General features: G+C 39.9%; 1 protein-coding gene across 1 annotated transcript in view; it reads left to right on the top strand.

Moving 5' to 3' along the window:
* The first annotated feature begins 13,960 nt into the window (after window positions 1-13,960).
* The window catches only part of LOC120536685 (tapasin-related protein-like), a 49,908-nt gene continuing 48,342 nt past the window's right edge, over window positions 13,961-15,526 (top strand). The window contains exon 1 of the mRNA XM_039765127.1: window positions 13,961-13,991. Coding sequence (XP_039621061.1) covers window positions 13,982-13,991 — 10 coding nt within the window. The 5' untranslated portion in view covers window positions 13,961-13,981. The remainder of the gene's footprint in view (window positions 13,992-15,526) is intronic.

Below are 15,526 nucleotides of genomic sequence, written 5' to 3'. Positions count from 1 at the left end.
CCTGTTCTGGGTCCGAATTGGTGACCTGGGTGCTGGGGGACTAAATTTTGGATTCTTAGACCCCCGTCTTACTGTTACCCACTCGCCCTGTGGCTGAATTGGTGCTGCTGATTTCGGCCTCGCACTGACTACAGTGGGACCTGGAGAGACTGAAGCCGAATCAGATGTAGCCGAATTGTCTAAACAAACCGAGTCGATCCAATTTTCGGTTTGCCTAATCGCTATCAGATTCCTAACGCGGTCCTCCAATTCGCGTATTTTCCCGACCAACTCTAAATTAACTAAACATTTTTGGCAGGTGAAGCTATCTGCACTGTCGGCCGGAAAACCTGAGCTGTACATACTGCAGGACACACAACATATAAACGTGCCCTCGATGGGCAGAGAGCAGATAGAACTTACATTAAATGTTGAAGTCATCTTTGCCGTTTTTTAAGGTGCTTCTGCGCTTTCCGTGTTGAGCTGAATCACCGTCGCTTTAAGTTTCCACCACCCGCTGAGCGATCGACTTTAATTTCTCACTGCCGGTTATTTCTACTGGTCAGCTGCCGGCTTTACCTCAGGTGAACTTGCTCGGGTGCTTTCGAAGGGCTACGTGCCTGTGGGAGACGCCGCCACTCTCTGCTTCTGCTTCCGCTCGCTGACCCGCTCTCGGCTTCTGCTTCCGCTCGCTGACCCGCTCTCTGCTTCCGCCAATAGATAGAAAGATAGATATGAAAGGCACTATATAATAAAGGTTATTGCAAGACACAAAACATTTAACCACTGTAAAGCCAAATGGCTGTATTTCTCTCAAGTAATATGAGACAACTCATGGATCATCTGTGTGATGTTCTACCTGAGCAGTATGTACCTGTATGTATGTATATATATATATATATATATATATATATATATATATATATATATATATATATATATATATATATATATATATATACACACACATACACAATCACAGAGTTAATTCAAGTTAATTCACCAAAACAATAAGTAGCAGTAGCATTGGGAAATGTGGGTTTATAACAATGGATGGTCGGTATTCCATAAATTTAGCACGACAATTCATGTGATTATATTGGCACATTTCTAGACATGTAATAAATCTCCACAAATATAAATGGAATTTCATTAACTCACCGAATAACAGAATTTATGGCTCACAAGAGGAGAGACTGATGTCACACTATCTTTTAGATTCATCTAAGAAATAGCAAATATCCTTAAATAAAACTCCATTAATTCCATTGAATTCTCCTTTTGTTTCGAATGATTTATGAAAATGTTATCCATATGTAGTGATCAGTAAGGGGTGTTGCAACTCCAAAAACCTCAGACACAACCCTACATGCACAAGTCCCAGGTGTAAATGCAAGGATTATTATTTTAAATTCCCTTGCAGTAGGCTGCTTTAACAAACGCAATCACATTTCCAATTATTTTTCTCCCTTCTCTCTCTCTTTCTTCTCCCCCATTCCTCCCAGACGAGCTTTGTCCGACAACCACACCCAACACCAACTCCCTGAATGAGGTCAAGTTGCTCCTTTTATCTTAGACCCAGGAATATTTCCGGTGCTTTGGCACAGCCCGTTGGAAGCACTGTCGTGACAAACACAAGTTCCACAAAGTAGAGATCGTGTATCCCTGTAGCACCCACTGGTGGCACCCATGTAACCTGACAAGGCTGCCCTATGGGACTCCAGTTCCCAGCATGCAGAGAGGCTGCCACCTAGCATGTTGGGGACGAAGTAGCCTGCCAGGTTGTCTCCCCGTGTCCTTCCATCCTATGAGTGCTATGCATGGCGGGGGTTGCATATGATGCTCTTTAGTGAACTATGCCAGGTCTAATGCAATATATGGCACAATAGTAACCAATAGGGGCACCACTGTGCAACCGAAAATGAGTCTTAATAATGTCCAACACAGTCCCATGTTCAGATAATCGACTTTATAATCCAACAAGCACTAAACCTAATGAAACTCAGCCAAAAACATATAAAAAATTAGCTTTTTCAATCTCTCAATTATATAAAAAAAATCCTGTGATGAGATGAGACTTTTTGGAAGATTTTGTTCAAGTCCCACGAGATGAGACTTTGGCCATGAGAGTTTTCCTTCCTCTCAACCATATTCAACCACACACATGGTACTCTCACCTCTAATTCGTGTGAATGATTTTGACAGAAACAGTTTCTGCTCTTTTAGCTCTTATTCATTTTTATGTTTTCCTCACTTTAGGTTCCCAATGAAAGAAGACATATTATGTCCAAATCTTATTGAAGAATTTCATCACGAAGGGTTATCAACAGAAGTATTGAGTACACGGGCAATCCTAGCATCGAGAAACGATGAAGTCAAATGAATTAACGGCAACAATGTCAATCGGTTATATGGCAGATTGGATAAAATGTGTATCAATAGACGCTGCTGAAACCGTTGGTGGTGATGGTACAGAAGATGAAAACATCAACTTACAATATCACGTAGAATTTCTAGAACCGTGAACCAAATTCCACCAGCCAAATTACTGTTAAAAGAAGGATGTATCGTAATGTTATTGCATAATTTATGTCTGAGTGATGGGCTATGCAATGGAACAAGATTAGTTGTATTCAAAATTGGTCGAACACTTCTGACATGTAAAATTTTAACAGCCGACAAGAAAGGTAATGTAGTACATCTTCAGGGGATAACATTAGACACTAAAGGAGATCTTGATATGCTATTTGTATTAAAACATTTACAGTTTCCGGTTAGAATAGCTTTTACTATGACAATTAACAAATCACAGGGACAAACATTCGAAGAAGTCGGTTTATTTATTAAAGAGAAAGAAATGATATTCATTCACGGGCAGTTATATGTTGCATTTTTGCGACGTAAGTCCAAACACAGAATCAAAATTCAATGCGATATTGAAGAGAAGTTAATTCAAAAAATTGTTTTTAATAACTTCCATCCATCCATCCATCCATTATCCAACCCGCTATATCATAACTACCGGGTCACCAGGGTCTGCTGGAGCCAATCCCAGCCAACACAGGGCACAAGGCAGGAAACAAACCCCGGGCAGGGCGCCAGCCCACCACAGGTTTTTAATAACATTTCACAGTAAAAGTGTAAGTTCTAAAAGTATTTGTGTGTTAATTTCAAAGTCAAACAGAATAAAAAACATATAACACAATGAATACCTCGAACGCAACATGAAACATAATTTACTTTTATTACATTTTACTATTTTTACTCGCTGTAATGTAAAATAGTTAGTTCTATTATGCATATGTAACAATTCCCATGAAAATAACAATCTGTTTAAATTGTATATCTGCATCCCCATACGCAAACGGCAGAGCTACGAAGTGGCTAGCGTATAGTGCTCACATGAGGGTTGGCTAGCGAAGCAAGCAGGGGGAAGAGCGCCCTAGTAGTCAATATTTTTGTGTTTTATGTTTGCAAGTAGGAAATGCAAGGACAAGGATTCGTGTGAATGCTTTTCTCAGACACAGTTCCTGCACTCTCAGCTCTTATAAATTTTTATGTTTTCCTCACTTTAAGTTCCCAATAAAAGAAGACTTATTATGTCCAAATCTTATTGAAGAATTTCATCCCAAAGGGTTGTCAACAGAAGAAATGAGTACAGGGACAATCCTAGCACCGAGAAACGATGAAATCAACAGTTGGTGCTGATGGTACAGAAGATGAAAATATCAACTTAGAATATCCTATAGAACTTCTAAAACCGTTAACACCGTCCAGTCTTCCACCACATGAATTACTGTAGAAAGAAAGATGTATTCAAGAAAGGTAATGTAGTGCATCTTCAGTGGATACCATTAGACAACAAAGGACATCTTGATATGCCATTTGTATTAAAACGTTAACAGTTTCCCATTAGAATAGTTTTTGCAAAGATAGTTAACAAATCATAGAGACAAACATTTGAAAAGGTTTGTTTTATTTAATAGAGAGAAAAAAATGAAATTCAATTACGGGCAGTTATACGTTGCGTTGTCACGATGAAAGTCCAAACACAGTATCAAAATTCAATGCGATATTGATGAAGATTTTATTAAAAAAATGTTTTTTACTGAAATTTTATAGTAAAAGTGTAAGTTTAAAAAGTATTTGTGTGTTAATTTCAAAGCCAAACAGAAAGAAATTGTATTACACAACAAATAACTTTAACGCAACATGAAACATAATTTACTTTCAATTTATTACGTTTTCCTCATTTGTAATATGGTTAATTACTCACTGTAATGTAAAATAGTTCTATTATGCATATGTAACAATTCAAATGAAAATAAAAATCTGTTTAAATTGTATATCCCAATACGCGAACGACAGAACTGCAAAGAGGCTAGCGCATAGTGGAGGCATGGGAGTTGGAAAGCGAAGCGAGCAGGGGGCAAAGCCCCCTAGTATTTTATTAAAAGTCTTAACATCTCTGAACATTTAGATAGCTTTTATGAGTTTTAAACAAGCTACTCTCCATGCAGCGGAAAATCCATTAAAGTCAATGGTGGCTTGAAGGTCATGGCAGGGTTGGAAATGTTTAGCAGCTGTACAAAATTGTAACTTTTGGAAACTTTTCTGCTTTTTATAAACTGGGTCACTTTTCTAAAAGCCTTCACAATTCTGAGCTGAAAAGATTGCATTTAAGGTGTTTTTATGGGTTGTGAACAAACAAACTACCATAAAGTAGCGAAAAAATGAATTAAAGTCAATGTTGGGTCAAAAGTGACCTAAAAGATGTAGCATGGCAAAAAGAAAATGCTTGGAATTTTTAACCTTTTTAACTATTTATTAATTAGGGAAAAAGTAAAAAAGTCACAAAGATTTCATCCTGAACAAATGTCATTTCAGATGCTTTCAAATACAAAAAGGGGCAAATTTGTCTCAGAGACATTGTAAGTTATAAACTTGAACAACTGTCACAATACAACAATAAAATACACACTGAGTATATAAGTGTAAAGCCTTAACATATATTAGCAGGCACAAAGAATGCAACATTATTTGTACAATTGTGCCACTCAAACTTTTAGATAGATAGATAGATAGATAGATAGATAGATAGATAGATAGATAGATAGATAGATAGATAGATAGATAGATAGATAGATAGATACTTTATTAATCCCAAGGGGAAATTCACAAAGAAAGAGCAGGGAGATGCAACACTGCAGGCAGCACTTGGTGTAAAACCTAAAGGGCAGTACGGTGTAGAGCTTCCAAGAGCTTCTTAGCCATCTGCTAATAAAAATAAAATGTGCAAAAAAAATACAAAGGAAATATTGGGAAATAATAAAAAAAAGTAAAAAAGACATTGCAGAGGAACAGAAGAAACCTTCAGCATATTTAAAAAATGAAATACCAAATGCTCGATGTCTGGCTTTTCCAAAATTAATCAAAAGAGATGAAAATGTGAACACGCTTCACTTGCTGACATATCACAAAATGGTTGCTAATACCACAAAACCATGATCTATGCACAGCCTCAACACCAATAACCATATGTGCTTTCAAGTGTAACAGCCTTCAACAACACATAAGAAAATGAAAAATGCACAGGGAAAAACTGTAAAATGAGTTCAAAAGCAATTTCATTACTCATCCGTTGGCTTTTCGTCTCCTTTGAACTCATTAAAGCACATACTCTAATGTTATGTAAGTATGTATCTATGGCGTAGCAATGGATTGCGCAGATTGTGCAAAGCACAGGGGCCTACTTGGGGCAGTATAGATTTTTTGAAACATTTTAATAACTTAACTAAAACAGCGGTTTCACAGTCTCAATGTAGTGGCTTTAACGTTCAATGTCTTGTTACCGTCAACTCTGATCTCGATGGCTGACGACGAATTGTATGCTGTTGCCGATCTTCTCGTTGAAAGCTATAGCATCGACATTTCACCAGTGTTTACTGTTCAATTGTCGTCATTTCATCAGTGTTTTCAATCCATCCTATCAACTATGTCGACTGTTTTCAAAGTAGCTGAACTGTTGCTAACAGATCACTGTGCACTGTCGTCTACTTTCAGTGATGTTTGCACGGCTTACATGTTATTGCTGACTACGCCAGTGACTGTTACTGCGCATGAATGATCATTGTCCAAGTTAAAACTCATAAAAAGTTACCTCAGAAGCACCATGTCGCAAGACAGAATTAGTGGCTTGGCTGTACTCGTAAGCGAGCGTGCCAGACAACCTGACGTGGCAAACATTGTTGAGACTTTTCCACAACAGAAGGCATGCAAGCGAGTATTTTAAGGTACTAGTGATATTCTAAGTAATACGATTTGTGACTCATCAGTCAGTTCCATTTTTGCAAGCTTTAACAGTTTAACAAATCTGCTTTCTTGTGTACCTTAGTATGGCTTATTGGGCATTAGTGTCACAACTGTGAGGATCTGTGAACGTGAACACTTTTATGATGTCTATTTTCTCAGAACTTGTGTAAAACAGGTCGATGGTGTAGTAGTATCCTGTCTGTGGATGTTGTCGTTTTACCTTGTTACAAACTGAAATGGCTTCACTTTATAGCACAGAACAGTTTCTACATTCTAGCTTACGTTACATTTTAATCGTCTTCCTTTATAAAGTTGTTGTGGAAAAGTAATCGGGTCCACATTTTACATATAAACTATTTATGTACTACTAGTACTACCCTGGTAGTGCTGCTGCCTCGCAGTTAGGAGGCACTCCAGTTTCCTCCCACAGTCCAAAGACATGCAGGTTAGGTGGATTGGCGATTCTAAATCGGCCCTAGTGTGTGCTTGGTGTGTGGGTGTGTTTGTGTGTGTCCTGCGGTGGGTTGGCACCCCGCCCAGGATTGATTCCTGCCTTGTGCCCTGTGTTGGCTGGGATTGGCTCCAGCAGACCCCTGTGACCCTGTGTTCAGATTCAGTGGGTTGGAAAATGGATGGATGGATGGATAGTACTACCCACATTCCATTTCCACAATTTGTTTTATTTTTGCTAACTTGCAGCAGCTGTAATAACCTCTTTAATTGCTTTATTACAAATTCCATTTAGAGAGTGTTTGCTCTAAACTGCAATAAAGCAAAGCTAAACAAACCTATTCCAGATATTGAGGAACACATCTCCTTTCAAATAAATGTTTAGATTTAACTGTTAAGTCGATTTCAGAGGCAGAACCATCCTAGAAGTGTTTAAGGGATAAGTGCTGTGAGAGTAGAAACGCAAGTGTTCACTGCTTTATTGCCCAGTCTGTAACAGCCTAAAAAACATCGGGGATAATGCGTTTGGTTTAATTTTGAATCTAGTCACCAGTCACCAGTATGGAATCTGAACATCACTGCCCAGCTGGCCCCAGGGAGCTGGTTTACAAATAAAGTATTAACAGTTATGTCAGACAGGAGCGGCCCACCTCAGAGTGCTGCACAGGGGCCTTCAGCAAGCTGGCTATGCCGCTGGTATGCACAATATATAACTTTATTTAATGTATTTGTTTCCTTATGGAAATTCTTGTAAGAAATAGATCCACTGATATGTTGACAAACTAACATTATCCTAAATCTCAGTTCATCCATCCATCCATCCATTTTCTAACCCGCTGAATCCAAATAGGGTCACGGGGGTCTGCCGGAGCCAATCCCAGCCAACACAGGGCACAAGGCAGGAACCAATCATATGAGATAAAAAATATATTAAGTGTAGAAAAAAAAATCCATCCACAAATCTGTTGGCAGAGTATTACACCTGGAGCCAAGCCCAGAAATGGTAAAAATAAATCATCCTCCGGTTTTATAACTGAGGAACCTAATAATTGTATCCATTTGACTGAACAATGCGTGTGAGTCAACAAACGGGTTTCCCAGTCCATTTTTATAATGGGTTACAAGCTGTACTGAATGAATTCCAAAAATGATGCTGACTCACACTGTGGGTTTTTTCAGAACTTGATGATTTCAGAGATTTTTGCTCGGCATACATGGCGTAGGGTCCTTGAAGCAAGTAGAAAAGAGAGAGAGAGAGCGAGCTGGTGATGGTTTGGGTTGGCTTCAGCTACCATACCGTCCTTAAACCCTGTGTACATTCATAGTCATGACCGGGATGAGTCGAGCAATGAGGACACAAACTGAACCGAAAATAAACCGGGTGTTGTGTGCTTAACCTCTGTTCTGCACGTCTGTGTCGGGTTGGGGTGGCTGTACATGCCCCTGGCTTCATAATTTCCTAATTATGACTTTTGTGAACTCAATGAGGAAATTGGAACTAACCGCACACTCATGTGCAAGTACAACCAGCCTCAATCTCCCCATTAAACATCCCAGGGCCACACACACACATGCACGCCCATGAATTCTGAGCCACACCATTATTATTTAAAAAAAAAAAACCTGCACCCCCATGGACCTCTAACACATCTCATCACATAGCCTCTTGTATTCCAGCAGTGTTGTGCTCCCCACCTCAAGAAGGTACCATTACAAGGATGGGCAGAGTTGTAGTTGGGGGGATCCTCAGCCATCCTCTTCAACGAGTAGAAGGATATAATTGATCAGCAAGTGAATTCTGGTGTGCAAGGGTACATCCCCTTCAAACACATTGACATCTTTCATACCTAAAGAATTGAGTCAAAGCCTGACTAGGTGCACACCACAAAGTGGAAAAATTGGGAATTAGTGACCAAAGATAGAAAACTTCTTCCCGAAAAGTAATCATAGAATTCTTCCGTAGCATTCATGTCAGGCAGTAATAATGACACATTTCTTTTTCACGTCTTCGAAATAAAAAAGACCCCCCCTTTCAAAAAAACCTCATACTCTAACTACATTGTAGAGATCAGAAAAAATCCCTTTGGCCTGAAGTAACTTTCTGGTTAACATCCCTGTATAATAACTTTTAAAGTTGTGTTTATGTTTTGTATGGGTGATGTCTTACTTTTCTGCAACCACCACCATTGTGTGTAGTTTCACCACAGGCATTGTCATCTTGTTCACTGTTGCTATGGCCTATGATGATCCCTGTAATATTAAATACTTTTCAAATGAGCCGATTGTGTGGTTTTTTGGGGTTTGACATGTAAGGATTCTGTTTCCAAGGCTTGTTTTTCATTTTGATTTAGTTTGGCAAAGTTCACTTTTATTCCCACCTTGATTTTCTTTGTTCACGTGATGTCACTATTATTATTATGCTGGTGGCACCATGAAGGTGATGCTATAAATACGACAGGAATCATACTATGCGATTTCCCTCAGTGGACGCTCTATGTACAAAAATCTTTATCATTGTAGTTACCTTCTTTTTCAAGGAGGCCCCACTGGTTGGATTGTTCTGGTCTTGAACTCATTTAGCTTTTGACTTTTAACGTCTGGTCCCATTGATTATTGAGTTTTCTCATGACAAAAATGCCATGAGAGGGAAATAATGTAGGCATTTTCTGGCCGATTAGGATCCATATTACTAAGCAAAGTGTCAAGAGGCAGATACACCAGTCATGCAAAAGGGCACAAGGATAAATCAAAAGAATTTCAAAAAGTATGTGTGTAATCAGAATATAAGTTCAATGTCACTGTGCTCTGTACAAAAATTATTTTATAAATCCACTCACATGTACAGGCCAGGCCAAAGTTAGCACACGGAGCTCTAAGCATCTAGGCAAGCATTTGAAGAGAGAAAGGTGCAACTACAAAAATGGGCATTGTACTATATCTGTATGTTAGAGATGACATTAAATCCTCTCCTTGCCTTGTTTGGAACTTAAGTAAGGGCCTACACTTGGAGAAACCAGTATAAAAGACTTGGACAGCAGCCAAACACCTCGAAGCCGACGGACGGATGGGTGATAACGTCATCCATCCTGAAAACCCTTCCATCACAGTGATGAAAAATGGCTGACTGTATACATCACGATCCCATCTGGGTAATTGTCGTGCCATTTGGCTTCCTTCGTCTGTTATGCAGCGTAAATTGTCATTAAAGAAAGCTAAGTTATTTTCTCTTATGTGATTTCTTACCGCCATATCACTATGGGAGGGATATTGCCTTTTTACATTATATCTATACAGTTTCGGGTTACTTGAAATGGCGCAATTACAAAAGAACTTATTCAATCTAGGGAGCTAGCGCCCCCTAGAGGAAATAACGCTGTAAACGCAACAGGTAGGAGACTGACACAATACAATGATATTCACAATGGTTTGTGGGTAGTTCAGACTTGCACAATGCTGTGCAAGCCAAGCCAAGCCAAGCACAAAAGTACATGGACGCTCCGTTGTGGATTTGCACCATTGTAATAATAATAATAATAATAATAATAATAATAATAATAATACTGATACATTTTATTTATATAGTGCCTTTCCCATAGCGAGATTTCTTTGGGATAAGAGGCTGAAACATTTCAGGAATTGGTTTGCAATCTCCACATGCTGTTGCTTGAGTAGATCATTAAACTGCATCTTGTGATGATACCCCAATTCATTATGTGCTAAGTCATGTGCAGGTCTATAGCTGATACCCAAATGTGTAACAGTGAAGATCATGAGTGGTGAAAATAGCCCAAATAACTGCACAGAATGGAAACCAAGCCACCAATGCACAAAGTAACAGTAAAATCTGATTGTAAGTTATAAAAAAAACCTTCAAAATGAGTCCAAGAACTCACAAAATGTTGGTGGGTTTAAAAAAAATAAAAAATAAAGGAAGCCTCAGTTTATAGCAACGGGGTACACAAAGTGCATTGTGCTTGCACACTACGTGTAACATTTCTATATGGCACTCATTGAATTTCAGATTTAAAAAGTGGATGACTTACCAGACAGTCATTTACAGGACAAAATGGGCAAAGGGCTGGCATCCTAAATGTTCTCCCTGGAAGAAATTAGTGAGACAAAAATAAGTTAAAGAACAAAATATCAATCGGATCAAAACGTGGAAAGCATGCAATGTCTTGGTTTTAGAAAGGGTTTTTTTTTTCCAGAATGGTTTAATTTATGACTTCAAAAACATGGATGCCACAAACTGTTATCTTTTATGACATCACACCAATCATGTGACTAGCATCCTGCAATAGCAACAATAAGCAGGATGGCAGTGGTCACAAAAAGGCAGCAGCCATGATCAAAAAACAAATTCAAAATGGTGATAAAGTGAAATTATAAAAAAATAATAATGATGCTAAAACAAAATTAAAAATACAAAATGTCCACAGGATTTTTTTTTTTTTATATTTCAAAACCTCAAAATCATAAATCCTAGGGAACAGAGGAAACTCCAGAGAGATGTACATTGTGGGGGCTCTGGACTTTTTTTAAACTGTGCTCAGTGTCTTTCATTGGCCACTGCCATTCTGTTGCTTTGGACACAGGTGGACTGTAAGGCAATGTAAACGCACCGTAGTTGGCACAGGTGGCAGTGGCTCAGCAAACTGCCTGAACTTTGACCACTTACAGAATAGACTTTGTTATATATAAATTCACAACTAAAATATAAAAAAAGCAATTAGTGAAAGAAAAATCATCTGTTTTTCACTTATGTTTTATTTTGTAATGGTTTTGGTTCACTCTTGTTGACATTATGAAGGCTTTATAATTATTTGATCATGCCGTCTTTGATAACATTCCTGACTATTCTCCTACCTCCTCCAAATGAAAGATTTCCATAAGCTCAGCTGCTCACATGAAACTTTTTCTCTGGGACTTTCCACTGGTCCCACTAAACATATTAAAAGCTTAGCAATGTCAGGACAATGAAAGGCAAGTCTCACCGTGCTTATGTCTAGAATGTTGGAGTGGAGGATTCCCCTGGGCTTCACCAGAATAATAGGGGGTGTAGATATTCCTGTTTCTAGCAGGTAGAATTTCTAGTGAAATACAGTGAAAGGCTGCACTAAACGTAGGCCTTGGTCTGAGTAATGCCCATCGGTTTCACTACTGCTCCCACAAACATGGAAATGTCGGTCCTTATGGATCCAGTGTCTTGGGCCTGTTTCACACTCCTGGATGTCATTCATGTTACACATTCCTACCATGTCTGTATCCCTCAAGATGTGCAGGTTATTTAGATTGATGATTCAAAATTTTTCACAGTAATGTATGTGTGTGTGTAAGTGGGCCCTGCAAACGATTTGTACCCTGTACACGCCTGATTTGTGCCTTGGGATATTGGGATAGATTTCAATCTCCTGTTACTGTGAATTAGATCAAGTTTGGTATAAGAATGACTGCGACTAACGGGGGTAGTGTTTTGGGGTTTTCCAAGGCAGCTGTGTGTGTGTCTTTTATTTAGAGGACATTTTCAGTTTACAGTTAGACTTTCAAGCCTTATTTGCATCAAATGAGGGAAGCTTTATCCAGGGTTAAAATTCTGGACTGAAACTTGACCCAAAAAGATCATTTGGCTTGTGATCATGTTGAATTTGGAGGGCATGCAATCTCTGAAGTTTCCTCAATCTCATATAGTAGGAATAAAGACTTTGTTAAAGAATGGCAGGTCTCAATGCCAGATTTTGAGCGTTGTACTGCTTTTCTTATTAAATATGATTTGTAAAACCATTGCTGACCATGCTGTCCATCTTAAACATCAGTCAGTCAGTCTTTATCCAACCCGCTATATCCTAACTACAGGGTCACGGGGGTCTGCTGGAGCCAATCCCAGCCAACACAGGGCACATCCATTCATCCATTTTCTAACCCGCTGAATCCGAATACAGGGTCACGGGGGTCGCTGGAGCCAATCCCAGACAGCACACGGCACAAGGCAGGCACAAATCCCAGCCAGGACATCAGCCCACTGCAGGCCACAAACACACACACACACACCAAGCACACACTAGGGACAATTTAGGATCGCCAATGTGTGACACCCCGTGTAGTGGGAATTGGAATCACCAGCCTACACTCTAGGTGTCTAGTATGTGGGACCGAGCGTGACCAGGATGATGGTGTAAGACAGGGAGACACAGACACAAAAAGGGTTGGTTTTTTTGAAAAATAAAGTGAGGTTTTATTTACAGGTGCACTTAAAGAAAATAATCAAAAATAATGTCCTGCGGAATTTATATATTAAAACACAGTCCAATGCCGCAAAGGACACACAAAAACAATAATCAAATGGAGCCCAGAAATGACTGTATACAATATTTACAGTGCTACTTGAAAGTCCCAAAAGAAAAAGTAAAATACACACAAACTAATGAAATCCAAATATATACACAAAAACAAAATGTGAAGCTGTCTTCCTCTACAGTGATCCAAGTCAGGAAGCTGCTCCTCCAAACAGTGTATAATACAGGATTCACCCAAAAATATTCAAAAATATAGAAAAAGTGTATATACAAAAATAAACAGTGCACCACTAACCACAACCCAATAAATACCTCCACCAAAGTTATTCAAGAGATATTTATATGAAAAAAAATATTTACAAAAACAAAGCACAAGCCGTAATGCTGTTCTGTCAGGTACCTTTCTCTAAGAAGATCTATTCAGAAAGAACCCCCTCTAGAGGCTACGATTCCCTTTTGTATTCGGCGCCCCTACGCTGACCAATTAAACAGCCGTACGTCATCCTTCCCGAGGTACGCGATGACGTGAACACGTTTGCGAAAAGCGGCGTCTACTTTCCCACACAATTACTATAAAAATGGAGCTGCCGGCGCGCGCGCGCGTATAGCTGTGCCGGCTTCTGAGACGCCAACGGCACTTCTGCCATAAAGTGAAAGTAAGCACTTTCTATTCTTTTCCTCCTTCCCCTGAGCTACAGCCCAGACAACTACGAATACGGAATTCCTTTTAGTAGACCGCGGTAAACGAATACTACGACGCTTTGCACTTTCTTTTACTCCTTTAGAGTTAATGAGGTCGCGGGAAACGCGTGTAGGAGTGGGGTACCGACAATGCCATCCCGGCCGGTCAATGGCAAGACTGTCTCTCCAGTCTACATGAGACCCGCTGTGACACTCCCCAAAAGACGCTAATATCGTCAACAAAGACGTCTTTCTGCACTATATAAATGAAAAAAGGTAAGTTTCCTTTCTTTATACATTTTTTCCTCCAAACAAAAGCCTCCCTCTTTACACAGCAGAGGACGCTAAACTAATTTCATTTAATTAATGGTAATTCCAGTAGTGCATATTACCACACAATGTACCTAACCAGCATGTCTTTGGACTGTGGGAGGAAACCGGAGCACCCGGAGGAAACCCACGCAGGAATAATAGTCCCTTTCAATAGGCAGATGAGTTTTAAGAATCTCTACTATCTGCAGCAAGTCTATTAACAGGACCAGTGACATCAGTCCTGATCTTAACCTTCTAGTTTTACTTTACACTGGCACATACTTTACAACTTTGGGGTCAATGCTGGTACGGAGCCCAGGACAGAACCAAGAATAGAGCTGCTGGTGGCAGCCTGAATGGAAATGAGCAATATATATGACAGGGAATTGTGGGCCGTTGAAGGGGAGGGCCGTTTGTTTATTCAGTATCTTTGACTGCAGCCACTCTCCATTATGACTGATGATGAGTCTTTGTTAGCTTTGACTGGGCACTTTCGCCATTTGGATTTTGAGTTGGATGCATGTAACTGGACTGTTGAGCACAAGCATATTATGTTTTTCATGCAAACCCTTTGATAAGTCAGCTGCTAGTTCTAGGAAAACAGTAAATGCCTGTTGTGTGTGCACATCACCTCCTCCGGCTCCTCCTGCGGTATGCTGAGGGGTTCCCAGGCCAGATAAGAGATATAATCTCTCCAGTATGTCCTGGGTCTGCCCCGAAGTCTCCACTCGGTTGGACATGACTGAAACATCTCCCCAGGAAGGTATGCAGGAGGCATGCTAATCAGATTCCCAAACCAAGGTTTGTTTTCAATGCGGAAGAGCAGCATACATCGAGCTACTCATGAACATATACAGTCCTTGCCATATCTCTAAGGCTGAACACAGACACCCTGAAAAGGAAGCTCATTTCTTCTGCTTATATCTACAATTTAGTTCTTTCAGTCACACACTCTTTAACTGCAGACATTGTTCCAATCCGGCTATAGATTTCCGACTCACAAATGGACATGACCTGAAGATACTTTAATTCTTTCACTTGAGGAAGCTCCTCATCCCAACCAAGAGTGGGCTCTCCACCCTTATCCAGCGAAGAGAATCATGACCTCAGACTTAGAATTCAATGCAAGAGCTAGTTAAGACTGCTAAGTGGTCACATTATTGAAATGTTGATATATTTGGGTGTAACTTTAACTTAAACTCTTAAACATATTTTAGCTGTTGTGGACTTTTCCCGGCAGTTTATCCCGGCCATGTCCCCCAAGCCGCCAGATGGAGCCCACCCTGCAGTATGGAGGTGCCCCGAAGACCAGCAGGGCCTTATGGACGTTGTAGTTTTTATCCTCAGCCCTGCGGGATACCTCAGGGGCCGCAAGAGGGAGCTGCAGGGAGGGCCGAAGACTTCTTTTTGCCCTATGCCCCGGAAGTACTTCTAAGTCACATGAGCGGAAGGGATGATGTACTTCCGGGGTGAAAAAAAGGACTATTTACTCTGACCCG

This window comes from Polypterus senegalus, chromosome 10, assembly GCF_016835505.1.
Source record: "Polypterus senegalus isolate Bchr_013 chromosome 10, ASM1683550v1, whole genome shotgun sequence".
Lineage (NCBI taxonomy): Eukaryota > Metazoa > Chordata > Cladistia > Polypteriformes > Polypteridae > Polypterus > Polypterus senegalus.
Note: the sequence above shows the minus strand (reverse complement) of the source record. Positions and strands in the feature narration are given on the sequence as shown.